Below are 17,954 nucleotides of genomic sequence, written 5' to 3'. Positions count from 1 at the left end.
ATTCGAATTTGAATTAAAATGTGGGAATTCTTGGGAACGGGAAAGGCTTATTTACTTGAGGAACAGGTAAAGGTGGTGGAGGTGGAGGTGGTGGCAACCAGTCCATTTTATATTCCTTCCTAGGTAATTTCCGTTTAATTTCATGGTCGCCCTCGGAGTCTTTGAATCGGACAGGTCGAGTTACACCATTCTTGGTCTCAAACTCATATATAACCTGTTTGTCTGTATTTTCGTCGACTATGGCACGAGACACGAACATTGACCAAACGGACAAAAAGTGTCATTTCGGATGGTCACGCAGCCAATCGCATTCGAGCACTTCGAAGAAGCCTTACGTTCCAAGGGAGAGGGTGTCTGGTGCAAGGCAGAGGTCATGAGACTCTACGAGCAGTACATCCTCAATGCCTGGGAGGACAAATCGTCCTTGGATTGGCAAATCTACCAACTCCTCTGGGACGACCTCCTACGCAACTGGGAGAACGAAAGAGTCCAATTCAAAGGTCGGGAACTAATTTTGCAAATTGACCTTAATTTCACATACTTATCCAAATAAACACCTAAATTTACTTGGGGTTTCCCCCTAAAATAAAATTTTTTTACTCTTAGAACCACTCGAGGTTCTCCTTACGGTTGTTGAGCTTGTCACCGTCAATGTGTCTGACCTTCGTCTTCTTGCCTGGATTTGGAACCCATTGAATTGCGACAAGCTTGCCCATGGAGATTGAACCGCGATTCCGAAGGTTAAGGTTCAAGTGTCCCAAGTTGTTGAGGACTGGGGTAAGAACCTTGCCTGTCTCCTTGTTGCGGATTTGGTATGGGTAGGGTTGGGAAATTTCGTAACCGTCATCGGCAACAAGGGTTGCCCAAACTTCCTCTTCTTCGTGTTTCTCTTCTTCCTCTTCTTCCTCTTCTTCCTCTTCTTTGATAATACCTTCTTCAATTTGGTACTCACGAATTACGGTGTTGGAGGTTCTGTCCTTTCCGAGTACCTTCCAGATGGCATCTATCTCTTCGAAGAAACGGTAGATGAGTCTGGCAAGGTCTCGGTTCTCTCTCTCGTAAATGCGCAAGGTTTCCGTGAAATCATTCAGGACTTTCTCATTGGAAACTTGGTTCATGAGGAACTCACCTTTAAGTCCCTTCATCTCTGACATAAGACTACTTTGGAGAGTCTTAACGGTGTTTGTCAGATGAGCTTTCAAATTCATAATTTGAATTTGAACTGGGCGCTTGTCTGGCAACCTTGAAAGGACATCTGCCATTGTGTTCGGCTTCGGTGCTTGTTCGGACATCGAAAAAATGAAGTGGTTTGAGAATGACGGTTTTACTTCAAAAAGCTTGTTATGACAGTTAAGTCATACAACAAGTTTAAAATAATATCTTGTTCTTCTTCTGAACGTTTGTTGTCTCTTCCGATAAAAGTTTCGAACATGAGAACCAAAAAACGTTTTTTGAGGAACCGAAAGAGTTCAGGCAAATTTTCATATTCTGGATATGTTGGGAGCAGTTCAAAACATCTGAGCTGACTTTCGGACAAAATTGGGACAATGTCAGAAAATTCATCTTTGGTCGGACTGCTTGAAGGTAAGTCCCTTACATGTAAGTAGCTCTGGTAAAGTCTTCTCATTTCTGCTAACTTTTGGAGTATAGCTTCGTAGTTTAGAAGTTTTAATTTTAATTGTCTTATTCCACTCTTGACATCTAAACGGTAACTATCCATGAGGTCAAGAGTAGCTTTGGTAGCTTTAAGTGGAGCTATCTGTTCCTTGACTCCTGCAATTTTGGTTGCAATTGTGATTGAGCTCCTTTCAAGTTCGCCGTCTATGTCGTTCTCAACGTCTTCAACTATGGCTTGAAACTCTTCATCGCGTCCATTGAGATTGGTGGGGACGAATTTAACTTGCTTCATTCAAAAAATGAAAAAAATGTTTTTACTCTAAACGTTAAGGTTTACTGAACTGGTTGGATGTCGCCTTCACAGGTTATGTAGAACGGCTTGACCCGAGAAGTGAAGGAGACCCTTGAGAATTTGGCTCATTCTTGGAAAGGGTTCTCTCTGTTTGGAAGTAGTATCCAAGGACGCTTGGCAAAGAACTTGAGAAGAGCTTCTTTCTTTGCTTGCTTTTATGTCGTCGTAGGCTGTCCCGTCTGGTATTTGAATTGGAATTTCCAGTCGAAGTCTCGAGATTTCAAGGCAGCCCTTCCCGTTATCCAACAGTTAACAAGCTTGCCTTTTACATTCTGCCTGAGAAGTCTTTAACAAGCTCGTTAATTTCAATTAGGTAAATTGCCTCGTCGGTAGGTTCGACCTCGACCATTGCTACCGTCAGAAAAAGTACTGCTACTGTCAGAAAAAGTACTGCTACTGTCAGTAAAAGTACTGCTACTGTCAGTAAAAGTACTGCTACTGTCAGTAAAAGTACTGCTACTGTCAGTAAAAGTACTGCTAGGAGCAGAAAAAAAGGAAAATTTGAGAGGGTTTTCGACGATAAAGTACTGCTACTGTCAGTAAAAGTACTGCTACTGTCAGTAAAAGTACTGCTACTGTCAGAAAAAGTACTGCTACTGTCAGTAAAAGTACTGCTACTGTCAGAAAAAGTACTGCTACTGTCAGTAAAAGTACTGCTACTGACAGTAGCAGTACTGCTAGTAGCAGAGATTTTTATCGTTGTGGTCCGACGGTTAAGCCACAAACGAATGTCCGACGTCCCACCAACCGAGTCCATTCCCAAACCAGAAGAACCTAAAGCACCAGCCCCTGCACCTCAGTTCCAGCAAGTACCTCCACCAAATTACTACCAATTTCCACCTCAAGGTTACTACCAATTTCCACTACAAGGCTTCCCGAACTACCCTCCTCAGCCTATGCCTTACTTCCCCAACCCTTGGATGTTCCAGCAAGCTCCACCCCAGCAATTCCAATTCCAATCTCAGTCCAAGAGAGACCAAGACTTCGAAGAAGGTCTGAACCGCTTACGCAAAGAGTATGCTACAGCTCCTATGGAAGACGACAGGCTTTCAGTCTCTTCCCTCAAATCGACCGATTCGACTCGTACCACAGATTCGGTTCGTGACCGTGAAGACTACCTCAAGCAGTCTGAGAGACTCTTCATCCTACAATCATTTACAACTGGAGCTCTCAAGAACATGCGCAATTACGAAGGTCAGACACCAGCTGGAGACCGCAAAACAGACGTACTCGCAAGAGCCGTCCAACTGGTCAAGACAAAGACTGAGATAGTCGACTTCATTCTTGCAGCTTGCCCATACAAGTAAAAAAATAAACAATTACGAGTTAAACTTTTTATTCTTTCTTTTCTGAGTTGTTTAGAGCTGGTTTCTCTTGTAGGAACCTTTCGTACTCTTCCATGGTCATGTAATTGCGAATTTGGTACGCAATTCCAGGTTCGTTGTTTTTGAACCTTACGTATGTAACGCTTCCATCCTCCTCAGGGAAGTAAGCTGCTAACATCTGACCAAGTTTTCTCGGTGACTCGGAGCTCATAAAAATGTCACTTTTTAAACGTTAAGTTTTTAGTCTTAATTTACCCTTTGTTAGTTAGTATACATATCACGTGTACGGAGGCACTGCGCGCCTCCTTACTCCTGATATGTGAATTTGACACTTTACAAAACCGTTAACGTATATTTTACAACACAAACGACAACACTAACTTAACCTTAAATATTTATAAAGCCGCCAACCACTTCACCTCACTAACGTTTTCACTAACGAACTCACCAATGTAAAAATAAACGTTCTCACTTACAAAAGTATTGCAACTCCTCCCATTGCTGTGCTTCATATAACAGCTCATAATCTTCTGACTCACTTTCTTCTTCATATAGGTCAAAATCACTGTCATAGTTTATACCTGTAAGTTTTGACAAAGCTAATGAAACACGCTTACCGTTTGTATCTATTGCTTGTATAAACTTTCCATTATGCTTGTAGTCATAAACGCTCAAACTAACTTTACCCTTTCTCCCTCGTATCTGATAGAATGTATTTTCACGAGGAACGAAGAACAAATTCTTGAACTCATGACCGTTGTAGTTTGTTATCTCAATAGTTTTCGTCATTACATCCAAAATAAAATAAAAAATTATATAAAAATAAAATAAAAAATTAATGATATCACCACCCTCACACGTATGAAAACATAGCACAAAAATAAATTTAGGTGAAGAGGTGAGATCTCACCTCTTTTTTCACCTCTTTTTTCACCCTGTTGAATTCATTGCTTTATCCAACTCTTCTAACTTCTTCTTAAGTTCAGCAATGTTGTCCTCATGAAGTTTAATCTTTCTCAAAATTCCTTCTCTATCTAATGGTTGCTTTATCTTTCTAAACTGAACTCTACCGTCCTTCATAGTATGAACGTAAAAACCTTCTGGAATAGTTCCTGATTTAATGTATTCTACCAAAAACTTTTGTTTCATTGCTTCAGTGACTTTATTTGTCATTTCAATCAAATAAAAATTTTAATATTAAATAAAAATAACGTTATTTTTTCAGTAAGGAAACGCAGGAGTTTTACGATTTATTTGAGGAGTAGGTTCTGGTTTAAATGTTGGAGTCGGTTTAGGAGTTGACTTTTGAACAGGAGTTTGTACTTCCATAGGTTCAGGAGTCATTGAAGGTTTTGCTTGTGAAGGTGTTGGTTTTGGCGAAGGTGTTGGAGTTTGTTTAACTTCAACTACTTCAGTATTATTTACAACATTTGCTTTATTTCTTTTCAACATCATAACTGCTCCTGCTGTAGCTAGCAAACATAGTGGGAGACCATATTTTATATAAGGACTTGACCAAATGCTATTTTTGACAGGAGCTGGTGGAACACCTAACCTTGGTGAAACTGCTCTTTGCCATTGTGCAGCTCGTAAGAAATATTCTATAGGTGCTCCATAATCGTTTGGTAAAGTTTGTTTCATAGATGGTGAAGGTTCACGAGAGCTTGATGAAGAACTCATTTATAAGCTTTAAAAATAAACGTTCATCCTTTATTCCTCACTGTCGTCCGTAGCTAAGTTATAGTCATCTAATCTTATTATTGGGATTCCATTAGCACGCACCTGAATGGCAAAGCAACAATCCCTCATAAATCCAATAAGTGGCTTTGGTACATTTTCAGTTGCTAGTTCAATAGGTCCTTTAACAGACAATTTGTATGTTATTGGAGCAGTAGATGTTTGACCTTGCTGGAAGCAAAAGTCCACTTCTGTTGGAAAACCACATAAGAAATGTGTGTTGTCATAGCTATCCCATTTATGTTCCACACTACCATCATCCACCAATGACCTCATAACATCTTCATTAAATCCTATCATATCATTGTTTGTATTGCAGGCGTTCGCAACCATTTCATAAAATACAGGTCCATATGATTTTTCAGGTTCTGCAGGCATATTTCCATAAGCTCCCATGGAAAGCTGAAGATATTTAAACTTAGGGTTCTCAAAATTAACATAATAGTTGTCTTTCTTTCTAAATAGCGCCCAAATACTTTTAACATTAATAGGTGTATAAGCTGCTGTAAATGTTGCACTTGAACTATCTGTATTCTTTGAGAATGAACCGTCCATAGGAATCCAATCCATAACTTTAACAGGAAAACATAAAGCCTCGTTTGTATAATGTTCTACAAGTTCTGTATAAATGTTAGGGTCTAAAGAGAATGACTTTGGATGAATGAAACATTCATTAAAATCCATCTTTGTTCGAAATAGTTGCTGGGTTACAGTTGTAATAGTAACTGTTCCACTAGCTTCTACTGCCTTCGTTATCATAGTGAATGGTTCATTCCATGGAACAAATTTATTTGTCGGTGGATTTGAATCTGAAGCAAATGCAACTTTAAGAGTTGGATTGAAAGCAATGATATCATTTACAGATATAGATGTGCATTGTAAGGCGTCGCTACTGAACTTTACTTTAAGCTGAATGTTTCCTGCAAAAGCTGGAATAAATCGAATAGCTTCTAATGGAAGGAATCTTCTAACAGGAATTCTTAAACGAAGCTTAAAATCAAATGATTTTCCTGCTGTAATTGGACCACTAACAATTTGTCCTGTTCTGCATGTTCCCGAATGACTCCATACATCTTCATGTCGAGTCTTTGAGAAAACATCTACTTTCTTTATTTGTTCGGTAGTTTGTGAGTTTGAAGTTATATATGCTTCTTCTCTTGCGTTGTCTTGAGAATATACGATACGACCATTTGCAAGAATTTGATATCCAGCAACTGCATAGAAAGCGTCATCAAAACCAATCCAAAATCCTGGTGGGTTTGTTTTATTGGAACCTGAACCAATTTCTTTATCTACAATAAATTGACCTTCCATTTTATACGTAATGAATGTATTGTAAAGGTCCAACATATTTTCACCAGGAGGTGAGAGATTGAATGTTACCCATGTGTTATCTTTAGCAGTTCCAGGTTGTGATGGAATCTTTGCGTCAGAATATTTTCTATTAGTGTCACCAATTTGAACTGCATTGTCTATGATATCGAAATATGAGCGAATCTGATGAATATGCTCTGCTGGAGTAAATTCGTTTAGCTGTTCGTTCTGCATGTATTTACTTCAGATAAAAATATCTATTTACTTCATTATTCTCACTCTTCTTCTTGGCATTCGTGGTGGAAGTTGTTTCTTGACATTTTCAATGAACTGTACATTCTCTTTTGTCTCAACTTCTTTCACTGGCGGGTCAGGATTCTTTGACTCGGTTTGTTTTTCAATGAAATTCACGAACTTTGCAATAAGCTCTTGGTTCGTTATTGAAAGTACATCTGGCTTCTTTTCTTCTGGTTCTATTGACTTTTCAGTTTGAACAGAAGGTTTTATATGGGCTTCGTGGACTTCACCCTTGCCATACACCTTAATGTTGTCGCTTTCTGCATTCGCTAATGGAACCTTTCTTTTTCTTACGTATATTTTACCATCTTTACTCTGACTTACGTAATAGAAAGGATGTTGTATTCCTCTTGCGTCATTTAATATAATAGACTCTCGCTCTGATTTTGACAAGCTCATTTTACATCGGTTAAAGTTTTAATTTTGTTTTTTATCTGCAGTCAAATGACTCAGACAAGTCCTACGGACAAGACCCAAGGGGTCATAGATGTTGAAGCATTGAAGAAAGAAATTCGTGAGCAAATTTTATCCGAACTGAAGGAACAAAAACAAAAACAAAAGCCAGAGAGACCAAAGAGAAAACTTAGTGAAAAACAACTTGCTGCATTAGCTGCTGGAAGACAAAAGAACCCAAGACTACTGGCGAAGAAAGCTAGAGAAGAAGCTGAAGCAAAAGCTAAAGAAGCTGAAGCAAAGAAAGAGTAAATGGTTTATTTTTATCCGAATTAAATGTATAGACAAATACCTTTATCTGTTGCGTTCAGTAGTGAAAACCCTGACGTCAAAATAAAGGGGAACAGAGTAACGTTTAAGTTTCCAACAGACTGGATTGTGAACATAAATGAAGAGAAGTACATTGGCATAACATCTATGTATATAACACGTGCTTTCAGAAAGGTTGACTTTATACTTCAAGTCGAGATAGAAAATGACGAACAGTCTTTAAGCGCCCAAAACATTCACATATACAAATACTTTAAAGACGATACAACATTGTTGCAATGTATGATTTCATTTAATGAGATGTTCGAGAAAAAGTTTAACATTGAAGTACAAACTTTACAGCCTTTACGTGAGTTTCTTGCACAACTGAAAGAAGAAGGTAGTCAGCCACAACTTATAGACTTTCATTATGAATTTAATGAAAATGAAGATGGAACTCATGACTGTCAGTTTGTTGTATTCTCACCATTCAATGAAGTCGCTAAAAAGAAAGAAAATCCATTACGTATAAGATTTCAAATCTCTGAACCAAGTGATGATTTCAAGAATGTTTTCAATTATGATGCAATGCTTCCGAGGAAAAATGAATTTTCAAAGATTGTAACACCTGGCATTTGGGATAGAAAGCAAGCTATATTATATTCAAACTTAAGTAAGGGAGTTGAAAATGAGTTCATTGGTCATACAAGAACTTCACCACTTCCTAACCCTAAATACTATAAATTAACTGGCTTCAATCGTGAGTTTTGGATAGACATGTTCTCCACTCATGACCATAACTGCCCAGTGTTCTTACCTCCAGACCATAAGGACTGTCTCTACATTGAAGCACAACTCTTAAACTCTACCATCGCAGTATTGTAAAATCTACGCTAGTTTTATTTTTTCTGAAAATTTTTATTTGAGTGAAAGGCATGGAAGGTGAAGGACATTGGCAAACACTCGAACATGACAATGACTATGAAATCTTTTCAGAGTACCCATATCCAATTAGGCGCATAAGTAACAAAAGAGTTGTAAGTGAGTTTGACAACGGTGATGGTTATATTTGTGTTTATTTAAACAAACATAAACTCTTTAAGCATAAAATTGTTGCAAATCAATTTATACCGAATCCTGAAGGACTTCGAGAAGTAGACCATATAAACAGAGACAGAGGAGACTTTCATATCTCAAACTTAAGGTGGGTGTCGAGAAGACAAAACATGAGAAATATTTCTGGTTCGAATGGCTATTGGTTTGACATTGTAGACACTCTTCCTGAAGATGCTGTTGAAATTATACAATACTCTAAATTTACTCTAGAAAATTACTACTATGTCCCAAGTGAAGATGTCTTTTACTATTTCATGGGAACTCAATACAGACGAATGAATGTCTTAAGACAGTATAGCAAAGATTATATAAACATTACAGATGTAGAAGGAAGAAGAACAAAGCTGTCTATTGCAAAGTTTAAGAGAGACAATGGTTATACATAAATGACAAAAATATATGACCTCATTATTTTTATCACGAATGACCTCATTGCTGACAAAAATAAATGACCTCAGAACTTCAACTTACGAATAAAGCTTGTTTTAGTCGTTATTGAGAAGTTAAACTTTTCAGCAAAGCAAGGACTAGAAGACTTACATAAGTCAAATCCAATCTCTTGACCATCATGAAGTGCTTTGTAAAGTTTCATTAAACTGAACTCAGAGTCTTTGTCATATGTTCCAACAGGTATGTGAATGTTCTTATCTTCATTGTAATAGCATTGTATAGCTTCAGGAAACATTTCATTAGCTGTTAAAGCAAGAACGTCTTGTTTTACACCTTTACAACGTGCATGAAATGCAACTTCATTTAAATCGTTCGTGAGTAAGTCTATGTAAGTCTTCTTTCCACAAAATATTGACTTGTATGCTAAACTTTGTTTTCCAGGTGTTATTTCTGCGAAGTCAGAATGGAACTGACCTAATGTTTTACCAATAAGTTCTCTACCGTATCTCTTCTTAAACTCTGCTGCAAGCTTTGGTATGTCTTCATTGAAAATATGCATGCTATCACAGTCCTGGTAAAATATTTGAAGTCCCATATCTTCAGCAGTACAGAATACTTCACACATTATTCTCTTCGACATAGACAGAATGTTAACACCAAGTGGACAGAAGTTAAAGTGTCTGCAAATGCTTTTCGTTAGCTTGAAAATAGTTTTATCTGAACCATCCAAACCTTCGAACTTCACTATATGGTTGTAGTTTCTGATGGCATATCTTATAGCATCTTTGTCATTTACTATGGTTATTTTTGACTCAATAGGAGATAGAATAGTTTTGCCATAAATACTGTTCAGAATGAGCTTTATATTTTCTTGCAAAGGATTTCCTTCTTTCTTATACTTTAACCTTAACTCAAACAACTTCTTTACTTCATCTCTTATTCTAATATCTCTGTTTCCATCGTAATAGTATCCTTGCAACACTTCACATTTGACACCTTGATATTTTATGAGGTCTTGTAATGTTATATGGTCAACATACATTAAACAGCAAGTGTTTGAACTTCTGGGAACGTTAAGTTCTGGATTTAGTTCAGGGTCACAAACTATTAAAGGAAAGTGTCTATGTATTCCAATCTCTGTTATCTTAATGAGAACAAAGAAGCCAGACATAAACTTTTCACCAATGGGTTCCTTTTGGTCGTCATCGAATAAATGTCTCATGAGATACTCTGTGCTTAACATTTCTTTCTTCATAACCTTTGGAATACCTTCTAAAGTATAAAGTCTTGCTATAGCTGATGGATATAATGAAACAGCGTCGAAGTCAGCAATGAGTTTCTTTTCGCTCTTTTGTTTCATGTTATCTGACAACATACATCTTCCACCTTGAATGCATCTCGAAATAAATTCTCTTGGTTTATTTGAGAGGTCATATAAATTTCCATTCGGGAAGTACACTCTGTTCTCAAAAATTTGTTAGCAATAGAACAAATACTAACGTAGTCATAAACGTTTAAATCAAATTCTTTCAATATGTCATTGCGGAACTTAACAAAACCTTCTCTTAAAATTCTTACATCTTGTTTGCAATAAAATGTGCTATACTTTTCTAAGTCGAAGTGGTTCTCATCTATTCTGCAACCTTTGATGGAATCTATGTTTTTCATGAATGTATCTGCATCCCGGATAAACTTACATGCTTCAGAAATGACACCAGTTCTGTTGTCATTTGCTAACAAAACACTGCTGTAGTAGTTGTATGGAAATACTTCTTTCGGTCCTGTTTGTAAGTTAAACATAGCAGGAAATAGTTTAAGCTTCTTATTTATAACACTGTAAGAGTCTTTTATAATAATTGCCCTTCCTTTATATAAGCCAGTTATTTGCATTGTTCGTGAACCTTTAATGATGGGAGTTCCTTTCACTTCTGTCATGTGTCTTAAGATGAAGTTTATATCATAACTGAGGTTATGGAAATATATTAAACTCTTGTCAGGAAGTCGCTCCAAAAATTCTGTTGCACAGTTCTGACCCCAAATGCTTTCACTCACTGAACCATCTTCACTGTCATAACAGATGTTAAAAGCTTTATGAAAGCCATCGTGCTACACTCAAAGTCAGCAAAGAAAACGTGCTCAGGAATGAACTTGCACTTATTTTTATTTACTTCTTTTGACTCGCTTTCTTCTTCAGTTGTACACAATACTTTGGAGCATATGTCAAATCTTTAAATGGTGCAAGGTTCTGTTTATATAAGTCAGTCGTATATGTGAAAAGTTCTCCATAAGAAATAGGTTCGAAATATTTGCACTCCCACAATGTTTTCATAACATCCCATAACGGTGTTGTTCTATCATAACGAACTACATATTTATTCTCTCTCTTTGTATAAATCTTCATCTGTTTCTCAATGTTCATTCCACCACACTTTCAAGATTTCTATATAGTTGCGAATGAAATATGTTGTCATTGGTAATCTTTCATTTAGCATGTAGTGGTCTTCAACAAGAAGTAAGTCAATAGTTCGAACAGTTTCACATTCTTTTGGTATGTATCTCTTTATTTCATTATGTCTTGAGTCATTGAAATAACCAATGGTAACATTAAATGCTATACCTGTTGCGTCAGAAATTTCTTGTACTTTACTTTGAGGAAAGTCTCTAACACGAATGACTTCTCTCATGTGGTCAATAGTTTCTTCATTTACTCCAGCCTGAATGCAAGCATAAACGAAACAATTGTCTTCTGTCATAAGTGTTGCAGTTCTTTTGTTCAGTTCATTGAAGATTTGGTAGCGTTCAAGATTTATAGGTAATGTGCAAAGATACTTCCAGAACTGACCGCTTCTCTTCTTATAAAACTTCTTTTCACCATTATCTTTCCAAAAGCTTTCTATAAGTGCTGGGTTTCCTGTTTGCTTAAGAGCTTCCAAAATGGCTTTCTGGTCATTTGTCAGTGTGCTTTCATCTCTATATGGTCTCTTTTTTGGTTTGCCTTTCTTTACATCTGACATCGTTAAGCCTTCATATTCTGTTAAATCATACATCTTTATTTCGGTAAGATTCTTTATGTTTGTCAAGAAGAAGTCATAGTGCATTTCAACAATACCTGCAGCATTTGCTTCTATCTCTGATATAAAGTTCTCCTTCAAGAGCTGATGTAGTAATGTTCCAATATTATTGAGGTTTAACGTAGAACATTCATACTTTCCACCAAGTTTATAACATACCATCCATCTCTGTTGTGAGTTTATTTTAATTTTCTCTAAGAGTCTCATGAAAACCTTACCGAAATGTTTGTGTAAGTAGTCTCTGTTTGGTTCATCTAAAGCTTCGATGTTAAAGTCAATGAGTCTATTGCCTGACTTCACATTTCTCTTCCTATTCTCTTCATCTTTCTTTAACCATCTCTCACCTTCTTTTGGTTTGTCGTCAATGGAACGAATGACATCGTTAGCTTTGCGAACTTGTTCTATAGCACTTTTAAACATCTCTCTTCTCTGTTGTTTCAGTGTGTCGTCTCTTCTTCTTGTTTCACCAACGTTTGCATTTGTTATGTCAAACATCTCTTGACGAACATCATGCGAAAGAGCTTTACGAGTATGACCAACGTCGCATTTGTTATGTCAAACATTTCTCTTCTTACTTCATGAGGTACTGAACGTCTATGATATAAGTCAATAGCAACGTCATTTAAAGGAAATGCTCTTGCATGGACTTCGTCCTCGCCGCGTTGCGGCTTTATGAACTCATGAATTCTATCATAACTTATTGCACCATTGTAGTCATTGAGGATGTCAGCGAGTGCCTTTTTGTTTGTTGCGTAATGCTTTGCAACATCTATATTAGCTTCTGTAAGAAGTTGTTTTATTTCCGAGTGTTCTAACTTAGACAACTTCCGATACATCTTTAGTAGGAAATAAAAAAATTTTTAGAAAAAATTAGCTTAGATTTTTTAAGGCTTAGTTTTTCAAAAATTTTAATTTTTATTAATGAAACACATGCAAGATTGCAAGTTCTTTTCATACAATGCTCTCGCTACTGCCATCAAGAATGAGTTCAATAATGCTTCAAATGTTAATGTTATCTTTAACAAGAAGTTTGTGAAAGAATCTAAGTTTGGTCAGTATGTCAGACCATTAGCTATCGTCATTGACCGCAAACGTTATACTTCACAAGAGTTAGCAGTAGTTTTGAAACAAAAGAGTTTCTTCGTGAATGTCAAAGATACTCATTATACTGTCATAAAGAACTCTAACATTGACTTCTTCAGTATTGCTATGAATCTTTCCGAACAGAAAGAATATAAGAAGGGTGAAACAAATGTGAAATATTATCCTTCATCTCTGAAGACAATAACGAACAAAGATGTTATACAGAAATTCTACCAAAGGTTGAAGAAGCTTCTATTGACATTGACGAAGGAAGTGAAATGGTTGAAGAAATTGACCCTGACGTCATTTAAGCAAAAATATATTTTTGGTTAGTCTTCATATCGATATTTTACAACAATTCCCCAATGTATAAACTTTTCATACGCTTTTTCATAAGCTTTATATACCTTCAGAAATTTTGCATAATCTTTAGAAGCATTTAGATATTGTTTAAATGCTTTGTATGTCTTCAGAAATTTTGCATAATCTTTTACATGTTGTTCGTTCTCTTCTTCTGTCATGAGTTCCGAATATTCTAAATTCATGTTCTTTCATATGAGATAAAATTTTATAAAAAAATAAAATTAGCTTAGATTTTTTTATTCTTCCTCTTTGAAGTTGTCGAAATATTCTGTTATCTTTTCCTTCAGTAGCGGTAAGTCTTCTTTGAAGGTAAGTATTGTACAACCTTTCATATCATAGTGTGTTTGAGGAAGAGTATTTTTGACAATTTCCTTTATTTGCTCATTCGGTGTCATTGAAATCGGTAAGTTTTCACGATAGAACCAGTTTCTGTCAGATTTATATATTTTAGCTAAGTCATAAAAGCTTTTGTTGTTTCTTCTGACTAAATGCAACATAACCATATCTCTATCTTCTTCTTTCTCCATCTCTTCAGTATAAATCATATACTTATAGTTCTTTTCCTTTCCTTTTGGTACCGAACGTGGTATTCTTTTCTGAATGCTTTTGTCTTTTGCTTCAAGCTTGTTCTCTAGCTCTTCACGTTCTTGTCTATGAATTTCGTCAAGAAGTCTGTAAATATTCCAAGCATAACGAGGCGAAGCCCACATTGCAACAGCATTTACAAGAAGTCTATGTACATAATATCCTCTCAAACCGTTTGGCAATTTTTCACGATTTTCATAGAGTTTTGGCGACCAGGGTTTTTTCCCTACTCGCTGTTCTTCACTGTTTTCATGAGTTTTAGGCGACTGCGGTTTTTTACTTACTCGAGTTTTTGCGACTACGAGAAAATCCGTAGTCGAATTTTCAGCTTCATTTAATAGTTCAATAGTGCTTTGGTTCCTAAACCAGTCTTGTGGTTTCTTAGTATCTGGAGCAAAACATGCTGTCAAAATACTTTGCATTTGGTACATATCGTCTTTGACCGAACGAATGAGACGGAGTTGTTTGTTAAACTGTATGTACTCATATTCTTCATTTATAGCTTCATGGACTATAACTGTTGTTGTGTTCTCTGTTGTTGACATATCTGTCTTTACATACAAAATAAAAAAATAAATAAAAATAAAACTAACTTTATTTTCTGACTTTCACAAAAGACCAAAAATAAACGCTTTACATGTATTTTTCAGCAACTTCGTCAAATAATTTTATAGCTTTATCTATCTCATCTACTTCAAACGTTTCCTTACCTTTCGTGGGAGCACCATACATTTTCTCAAACTTTTCAAGTAGTTCTGTTTCTGCAGCTCTCATATCATTAACAAACACAACCTTGACTCTATTGACTGTACTGTCATATCTTTGAGTTATATTATATGTTCTTCCTATCTTATATCTTTTTGTATTGAAGTCCTTCGGTTTCTGAACGATATAAAGTAAGCCTTCACTGCAACGTTCCGTATCGAATGAACCATAAGTTATGAAGTTATATCCAACAACTGGGTCAATCCATAACAAAACTATTGGTATAAGACTTTTGTCTATAAGATATGCTCTTTTTCCATAGAATCTTACCGATATCATAAGCTCAGGATTTCTTGTCAAAATTTTCTGAGTAGAAGCATTTATAACCCAGTGGTTTGTTTGCTTTCCAGATGGAGATAAAATGTCTGACAAAGAATATTTGTTGTATTTCTTTGAGTATCTTACGTTTAAATCACCTATTCTAACCACTTTGGTGTCATTGTCTATCTTTCTAACTGTTTCAAACTCAATGTTTGACATTTTTGTTCTTACATACAAAATAAAAAAAAATATTTTATAAAAAACTAACTTTATTTTTTTATTTCGGGAAAATTCATGAAAATTGTTGCTGAATTCAGCAAAAATAATGTTTAGGGTAGAATGTGAGATCTAACCTCTTTTCTACCCTCTTGAATTTGTCAAGACTTCTTCGTAAATGTTTTGTCAAGACTTCTTCGTAAATGTTTTGTCAAGACTTCTTCGTAATGAGCGTAAATCAGACAAAAATAATGTTTAGGTGAAGAGGTGAGATCTCACCTGTTTTCTCACCTCTTTTCTCACCTGTTTTTTTTATAAGCGTTTTACATGGTAAACGTTATTTTTTAAATTTTGTGAAAACTCAACGGTTTGACACATGCCCTAAAAATTATTTTACTCAGAATTTTGTTGCTGAATTCAATAAAAATAATGTTTAGGTGAAGAGGTGACATCTCACCCGTTTTCTCACCTCTTTTCTCACCTCTTTTTTCACAAGCGTTTTACATGAATTGTACGATGTATATTTGAGACTCTAAACAATTTCGTAGCTTCTATTTCTTCTTTTAGTACATCGAATGTTTTAACAATGCCGAAAGTCTCTTTATATTTCTTCTTGACGTCAGACAGAAGGAAATCTTCTGCTGTTGGATAATTTTTATTAAGAAATGTCAACATGTCCATTTTATCTTCTGCTGACTTTTCTGCTTCTTTCTTTAAGTCTGCATAGTCGTTTCTCATTCTTTCTATCTCTTTGACTGAGTAGTTATATTTCCTCATTGCTGCTTTACATTTAGAACATTGCGGGTTCATTTTTGCGTTATATTCTGAAACCTTACCTGCTAAAACAACTAAGGCGTCAATTGCTCTCTTCATCTCAAACATAGCGGGTCTTAGTTGTTCATTCCATACTTTGCCTCTTCTATCTTTATCTCTTATTTCCCAAACACATTCAGCAACTAATGAAACAAAGTTGTCGTAGGTCTTAAATTCTTCAGATTTATATATGTCAGAAATATTTTTTATAACCATGTCGCAATCTTTGTCCATAACTTTATGGTTGCAATGAAAACCAAGGAATTCATAATTTACTTTACGTATGAACTTCTTTATTTCTACCGAGTCAGTTGCTTTGACTTCAATTTCGTCAAATTCGGGAATGGTTAGTTTTTGTTGCTGAATTTCAGGCAATTTGGGTAAATGGTCAATAATGTCCTCCATTTCATAAAGATACTGTTCATTTGTTTCATCTTTCGCACTACAGTCTAAATTACTTGTTAAAAGTTCTTGCTTTATCTTCTGGATTTTTGTTTCGAAAGTATATGAAGAAGGAATAAAGCTTTTCATTTCTACTAACATTGACGTAGGATTCATGACTAACGAGTTTGGTGCTGTAGTTTGAATTGTTGTTGTGCCGATTGTTGAAATCATATCTTTTATACAAAATAAAAAAAATAAATAAAATAAAACTAACTTTATTTTTTCTGTCTTAAGGAAATTCATGAAAATTCATGAGGGTGAAAAAAACAGGTGAGAAAAACAGGTGAGATCTCACCTCTTCACCTAAAATATATTTTTGGTGTAAATTTATGACAAAAATAAATGGTACCATTAATAATACATGACTGTTCTCATTCATGTCTGATTTACATCCAACGAAAAAGTTTAGAAGAATTTTCTTATTCTTTCTGGCATGTTTTTGTCTTTCCAGTACTCCCGCTCTAATGGTCCCAGATGTGTTGGCTTCGACTCTCTCAAGTTCTTAGATGGTATAACATCTTCAACACCTCCTTCATATCTTACTTTATAAGTGTCATCGTTTATGTTATAGCCAAGTATTTCAATAACCACTCCTCGCTTTGCTTCGTCAATGGTTTCAGCAAGTTTGCCATTACTACTTTCGACTAATTTATGACGAGGGTAAAACGCAATAGAGTCGTCAGCAGCTTTTATAAGATATCCATTACCTTGCGTAGAGTCTACGATATAATAGTTTCTACTTAACCTTAAACGTTTCTTTGTCAACGGTTTGTCGTCAAGAACTACACGAACTTTTGTACCAGGAATGAGGGTAAATTGTGTTGAATTTCTGATATTTTGTGTTTGGCTTCGTTTCTTTTGTATATACTTTTCTTCTTGTTGTTGTGTCATTGAATTTGGTGTATGTCCTGTTGTAGAATGTGTTGAGGAATTATATACTTCGAGAAAGTGTTTCATTGTTTCTTCGGTAAAGTCTCGCTCTTGGTTTAAATCTCTGAGTGTTCTTATGAAGCGGTTTATGATGCCGAGTATGTTATGGTTATGGTCTTCAGTAGTGTAGTGAGTTATGTTATGCTTAATGAGAAAATCTGTGATTTCATTACTGAGGTAAGCACCGTCTTGGTCTGATGTTAAAGTACTTGGGCTATGTTCTGCTACAAACTTTTGTAAAACTCTTAACACTTCACGAGTTCCTTTATTTTTCATTATATACGCAAAAGCTTTGCGAGTGTTAACATTAATGAAGATGAGGAATGGTTTATGTCCTCCTTTTCTGCTTTGAATGAGAGTGTCAAATTGGTATGCGTCGGGAGTGTTGGAGTAAATTGGTAAAAAGTAGTCGTAAGGGTTTATTTTTGTTTGATGTACAACATTTTTGTCAAAGAACCTTTAACTTCAGCTCTGTTAGTAAATCCCAACTCTTTGCAGCTTCATTGAACTTCTTAAATGACCTCCATGGATGTTGTTCGATAACTTCTTTCAAGCTCATTTATGTAAAGTTAA

At 35.7% G+C, this 17,954-nt stretch overlaps 16 protein-coding genes and 2 pseudogenes across 18 annotated transcripts, besides 2 other annotated features; 5 read left to right on the top strand and 13 right to left on the bottom strand.

The window, feature by feature from the left end:
• Positions 1–13: 13 nt before the first annotated feature.
• Positions 14–259, bottom strand: TVAGG3_0228980 (uncharacterized protein; the record flags this gene model as incomplete). Its single annotated transcript, XM_051227265.1, has 1 exon — positions 14–259. The coding sequence occupies one exon, from the start codon at positions 257–259 to the stop codon at positions 14–16; it is 246 nt and encodes an 81-aa protein (XP_051112251.1).
• A 30-nt stretch (positions 260–289) lies between these two features.
• Positions 290–553, top strand: TVAGG3_0228970 (uncharacterized protein; the record flags this gene model as incomplete). Its single annotated transcript, XM_051227264.1, has 1 exon — positions 290–553. One exon carries the CDS (start codon positions 290–292, stop codon positions 551–553), a length of 264 nt encoding a protein of 87 aa, XP_051112250.1.
• A 49-nt stretch (positions 554–602) lies between these two features.
• Positions 603–1,292, bottom strand: TVAGG3_0228960 (HNH endonuclease family; the record flags this gene model as incomplete). The annotated part of the gene is made up of 1 exon (XM_051227263.1): positions 603–1,292. The coding sequence occupies one exon, from the start codon at positions 1,290–1,292 to the stop codon at positions 603–605; it is 690 nt and encodes a 229-aa protein (XP_051112249.1).
• Positions 1,293–2,697: 1,405 nt separating this feature from the next.
• TVAGG3_0228950 (uncharacterized protein) lies at positions 2,698–3,276 on the top strand (the record flags this gene model as incomplete). Its single annotated transcript, XM_051227262.1, has 1 exon — positions 2,698–3,276. One exon carries the CDS (start codon positions 2,698–2,700, stop codon positions 3,274–3,276), a length of 579 nt encoding a protein of 192 aa, XP_051112248.1.
• Positions 3,277–3,304: 28 nt separating this feature from the next.
• On the bottom strand, positions 3,305–3,505 carry TVAGG3_0228940 (uncharacterized protein; the record flags this gene model as incomplete). Its single annotated transcript, XM_051227261.1, has 1 exon — positions 3,305–3,505. One exon carries the CDS (start codon positions 3,503–3,505, stop codon positions 3,305–3,307), a length of 201 nt encoding a protein of 66 aa, XP_051112247.1.
• A 52-nt stretch (positions 3,506–3,557) lies between these two features.
• Positions 3,558–17,954: part of a mobile genetic element that runs on past the window's edge.
• Positions 3,763–4,083, bottom strand: TVAGG3_0228930 (uncharacterized protein; the record flags this gene model as incomplete). The annotated part of the gene is made up of 1 exon (XM_051227260.1): positions 3,763–4,083. One exon carries the CDS (start codon positions 4,081–4,083, stop codon positions 3,763–3,765), a length of 321 nt encoding a protein of 106 aa, XP_051112246.1.
• Positions 4,084–4,258: a terminal%2Cinverted (terminal inverted repeat of Maverick-1B transposon ID:TVAGG3_0228750).
• TVAGG3_0228920 (uncharacterized protein) lies at positions 5,005–5,307 on the bottom strand (the record flags this gene model as incomplete). Its single annotated transcript, XM_051227259.1, has 1 exon — positions 5,005–5,307. One exon carries the CDS (start codon positions 5,305–5,307, stop codon positions 5,005–5,007), a length of 303 nt encoding a protein of 100 aa, XP_051112245.1.
• On the top strand, positions 7,087–7,306 carry TVAGG3_0228910 (uncharacterized protein; the record flags this gene model as incomplete). Its single annotated transcript, XM_051227258.1, has 1 exon — positions 7,087–7,306. A coding segment is annotated over one exon (220 nt), but the record flags the coding sequence as incomplete, so codon positions are not given.
• Positions 7,372–7,965, top strand: TVAGG3_0228900 (uncharacterized protein; the record flags this gene model as incomplete). Its single annotated transcript, XM_051227257.1, has 1 exon — positions 7,372–7,965. A coding segment is annotated over one exon (594 nt), but the record flags the coding sequence as incomplete, so codon positions are not given.
• Positions 8,915–9,490, bottom strand: TVAGG3_0228890 (organellar and viral DNA polymerase type B; the record flags this gene model as incomplete). The annotated part of the gene is made up of 1 exon (XM_051227256.1): positions 8,915–9,490. One exon carries the CDS (start codon positions 9,488–9,490, stop codon positions 8,915–8,917), a length of 576 nt encoding a protein of 191 aa, XP_051112242.1.
• Positions 9,663–10,740, bottom strand: TVAGG3_0228880 (annotated as a pseudogene). The gene has a single exon. A coding segment is annotated over exon 1 (1,078 nt).
• On the bottom strand, positions 11,358–12,128 carry TVAGG3_0228870 (organellar and viral DNA polymerase type B; the record flags this gene model as incomplete). Its single annotated transcript, XM_051227255.1, has 1 exon — positions 11,358–12,128. A coding segment is annotated over one exon (771 nt), but the record flags the coding sequence as incomplete, so codon positions are not given.
• TVAGG3_0228860 lies at positions 12,251–12,757 on the bottom strand (annotated as a pseudogene). The gene has a single exon. A coding segment is annotated over exon 1 (507 nt).
• TVAGG3_0228850 (uncharacterized protein) lies at positions 12,843–13,315 on the top strand (the record flags this gene model as incomplete). The annotated part of the gene is made up of 1 exon (XM_051227254.1): positions 12,843–13,315. A coding segment is annotated over one exon (473 nt), but the record flags the coding sequence as incomplete, so codon positions are not given.
• Positions 13,701–14,497, bottom strand: TVAGG3_0228840 (KilA, N-terminal/APSES-type HTH, DNA-binding family; the record flags this gene model as incomplete). Its single annotated transcript, XM_001324524.2, has 1 exon — positions 13,701–14,497. A coding segment is annotated over one exon (797 nt), but the record flags the coding sequence as incomplete, so codon positions are not given.
• TVAGG3_0228830 (organellar and viral DNA polymerase type B) lies at positions 14,586–15,197 on the bottom strand (the record flags this gene model as incomplete). The annotated part of the gene is made up of 1 exon (XM_001324523.2): positions 14,586–15,197. One exon carries the CDS (start codon positions 15,195–15,197, stop codon positions 14,586–14,588), a length of 612 nt encoding a protein of 203 aa, XP_001324558.2.
• On the bottom strand, positions 15,684–16,241 carry TVAGG3_0228820 (organellar and viral DNA polymerase type B; the record flags this gene model as incomplete). Its single annotated transcript, XM_001324522.2, has 1 exon — positions 15,684–16,241. One exon carries the CDS (start codon positions 16,239–16,241, stop codon positions 15,684–15,686), a length of 558 nt encoding a protein of 185 aa, XP_001324557.2.
• On the bottom strand, positions 16,857–17,408 carry TVAGG3_0228810 (integrase core domain containing protein family; the record flags this gene model as incomplete). The annotated part of the gene is made up of 1 exon (XM_051227253.1): positions 16,857–17,408. One exon carries the CDS (start codon positions 17,406–17,408, stop codon positions 16,857–16,859), a length of 552 nt encoding a protein of 183 aa, XP_051112239.1.

Source organism: Trichomonas vaginalis, chromosome IV, assembly GCF_026262505.1.
Source record: "Trichomonas vaginalis G3 chromosome IV, whole genome shotgun sequence".
Taxonomy (NCBI): Eukaryota; Parabasalia; order Trichomonadida; family Trichomonadidae; genus Trichomonas; species Trichomonas vaginalis.
The sequence above is the reverse complement of the archived record's forward strand: the minus strand, read 5'-3'. Positions and strand labels throughout refer to the sequence as shown.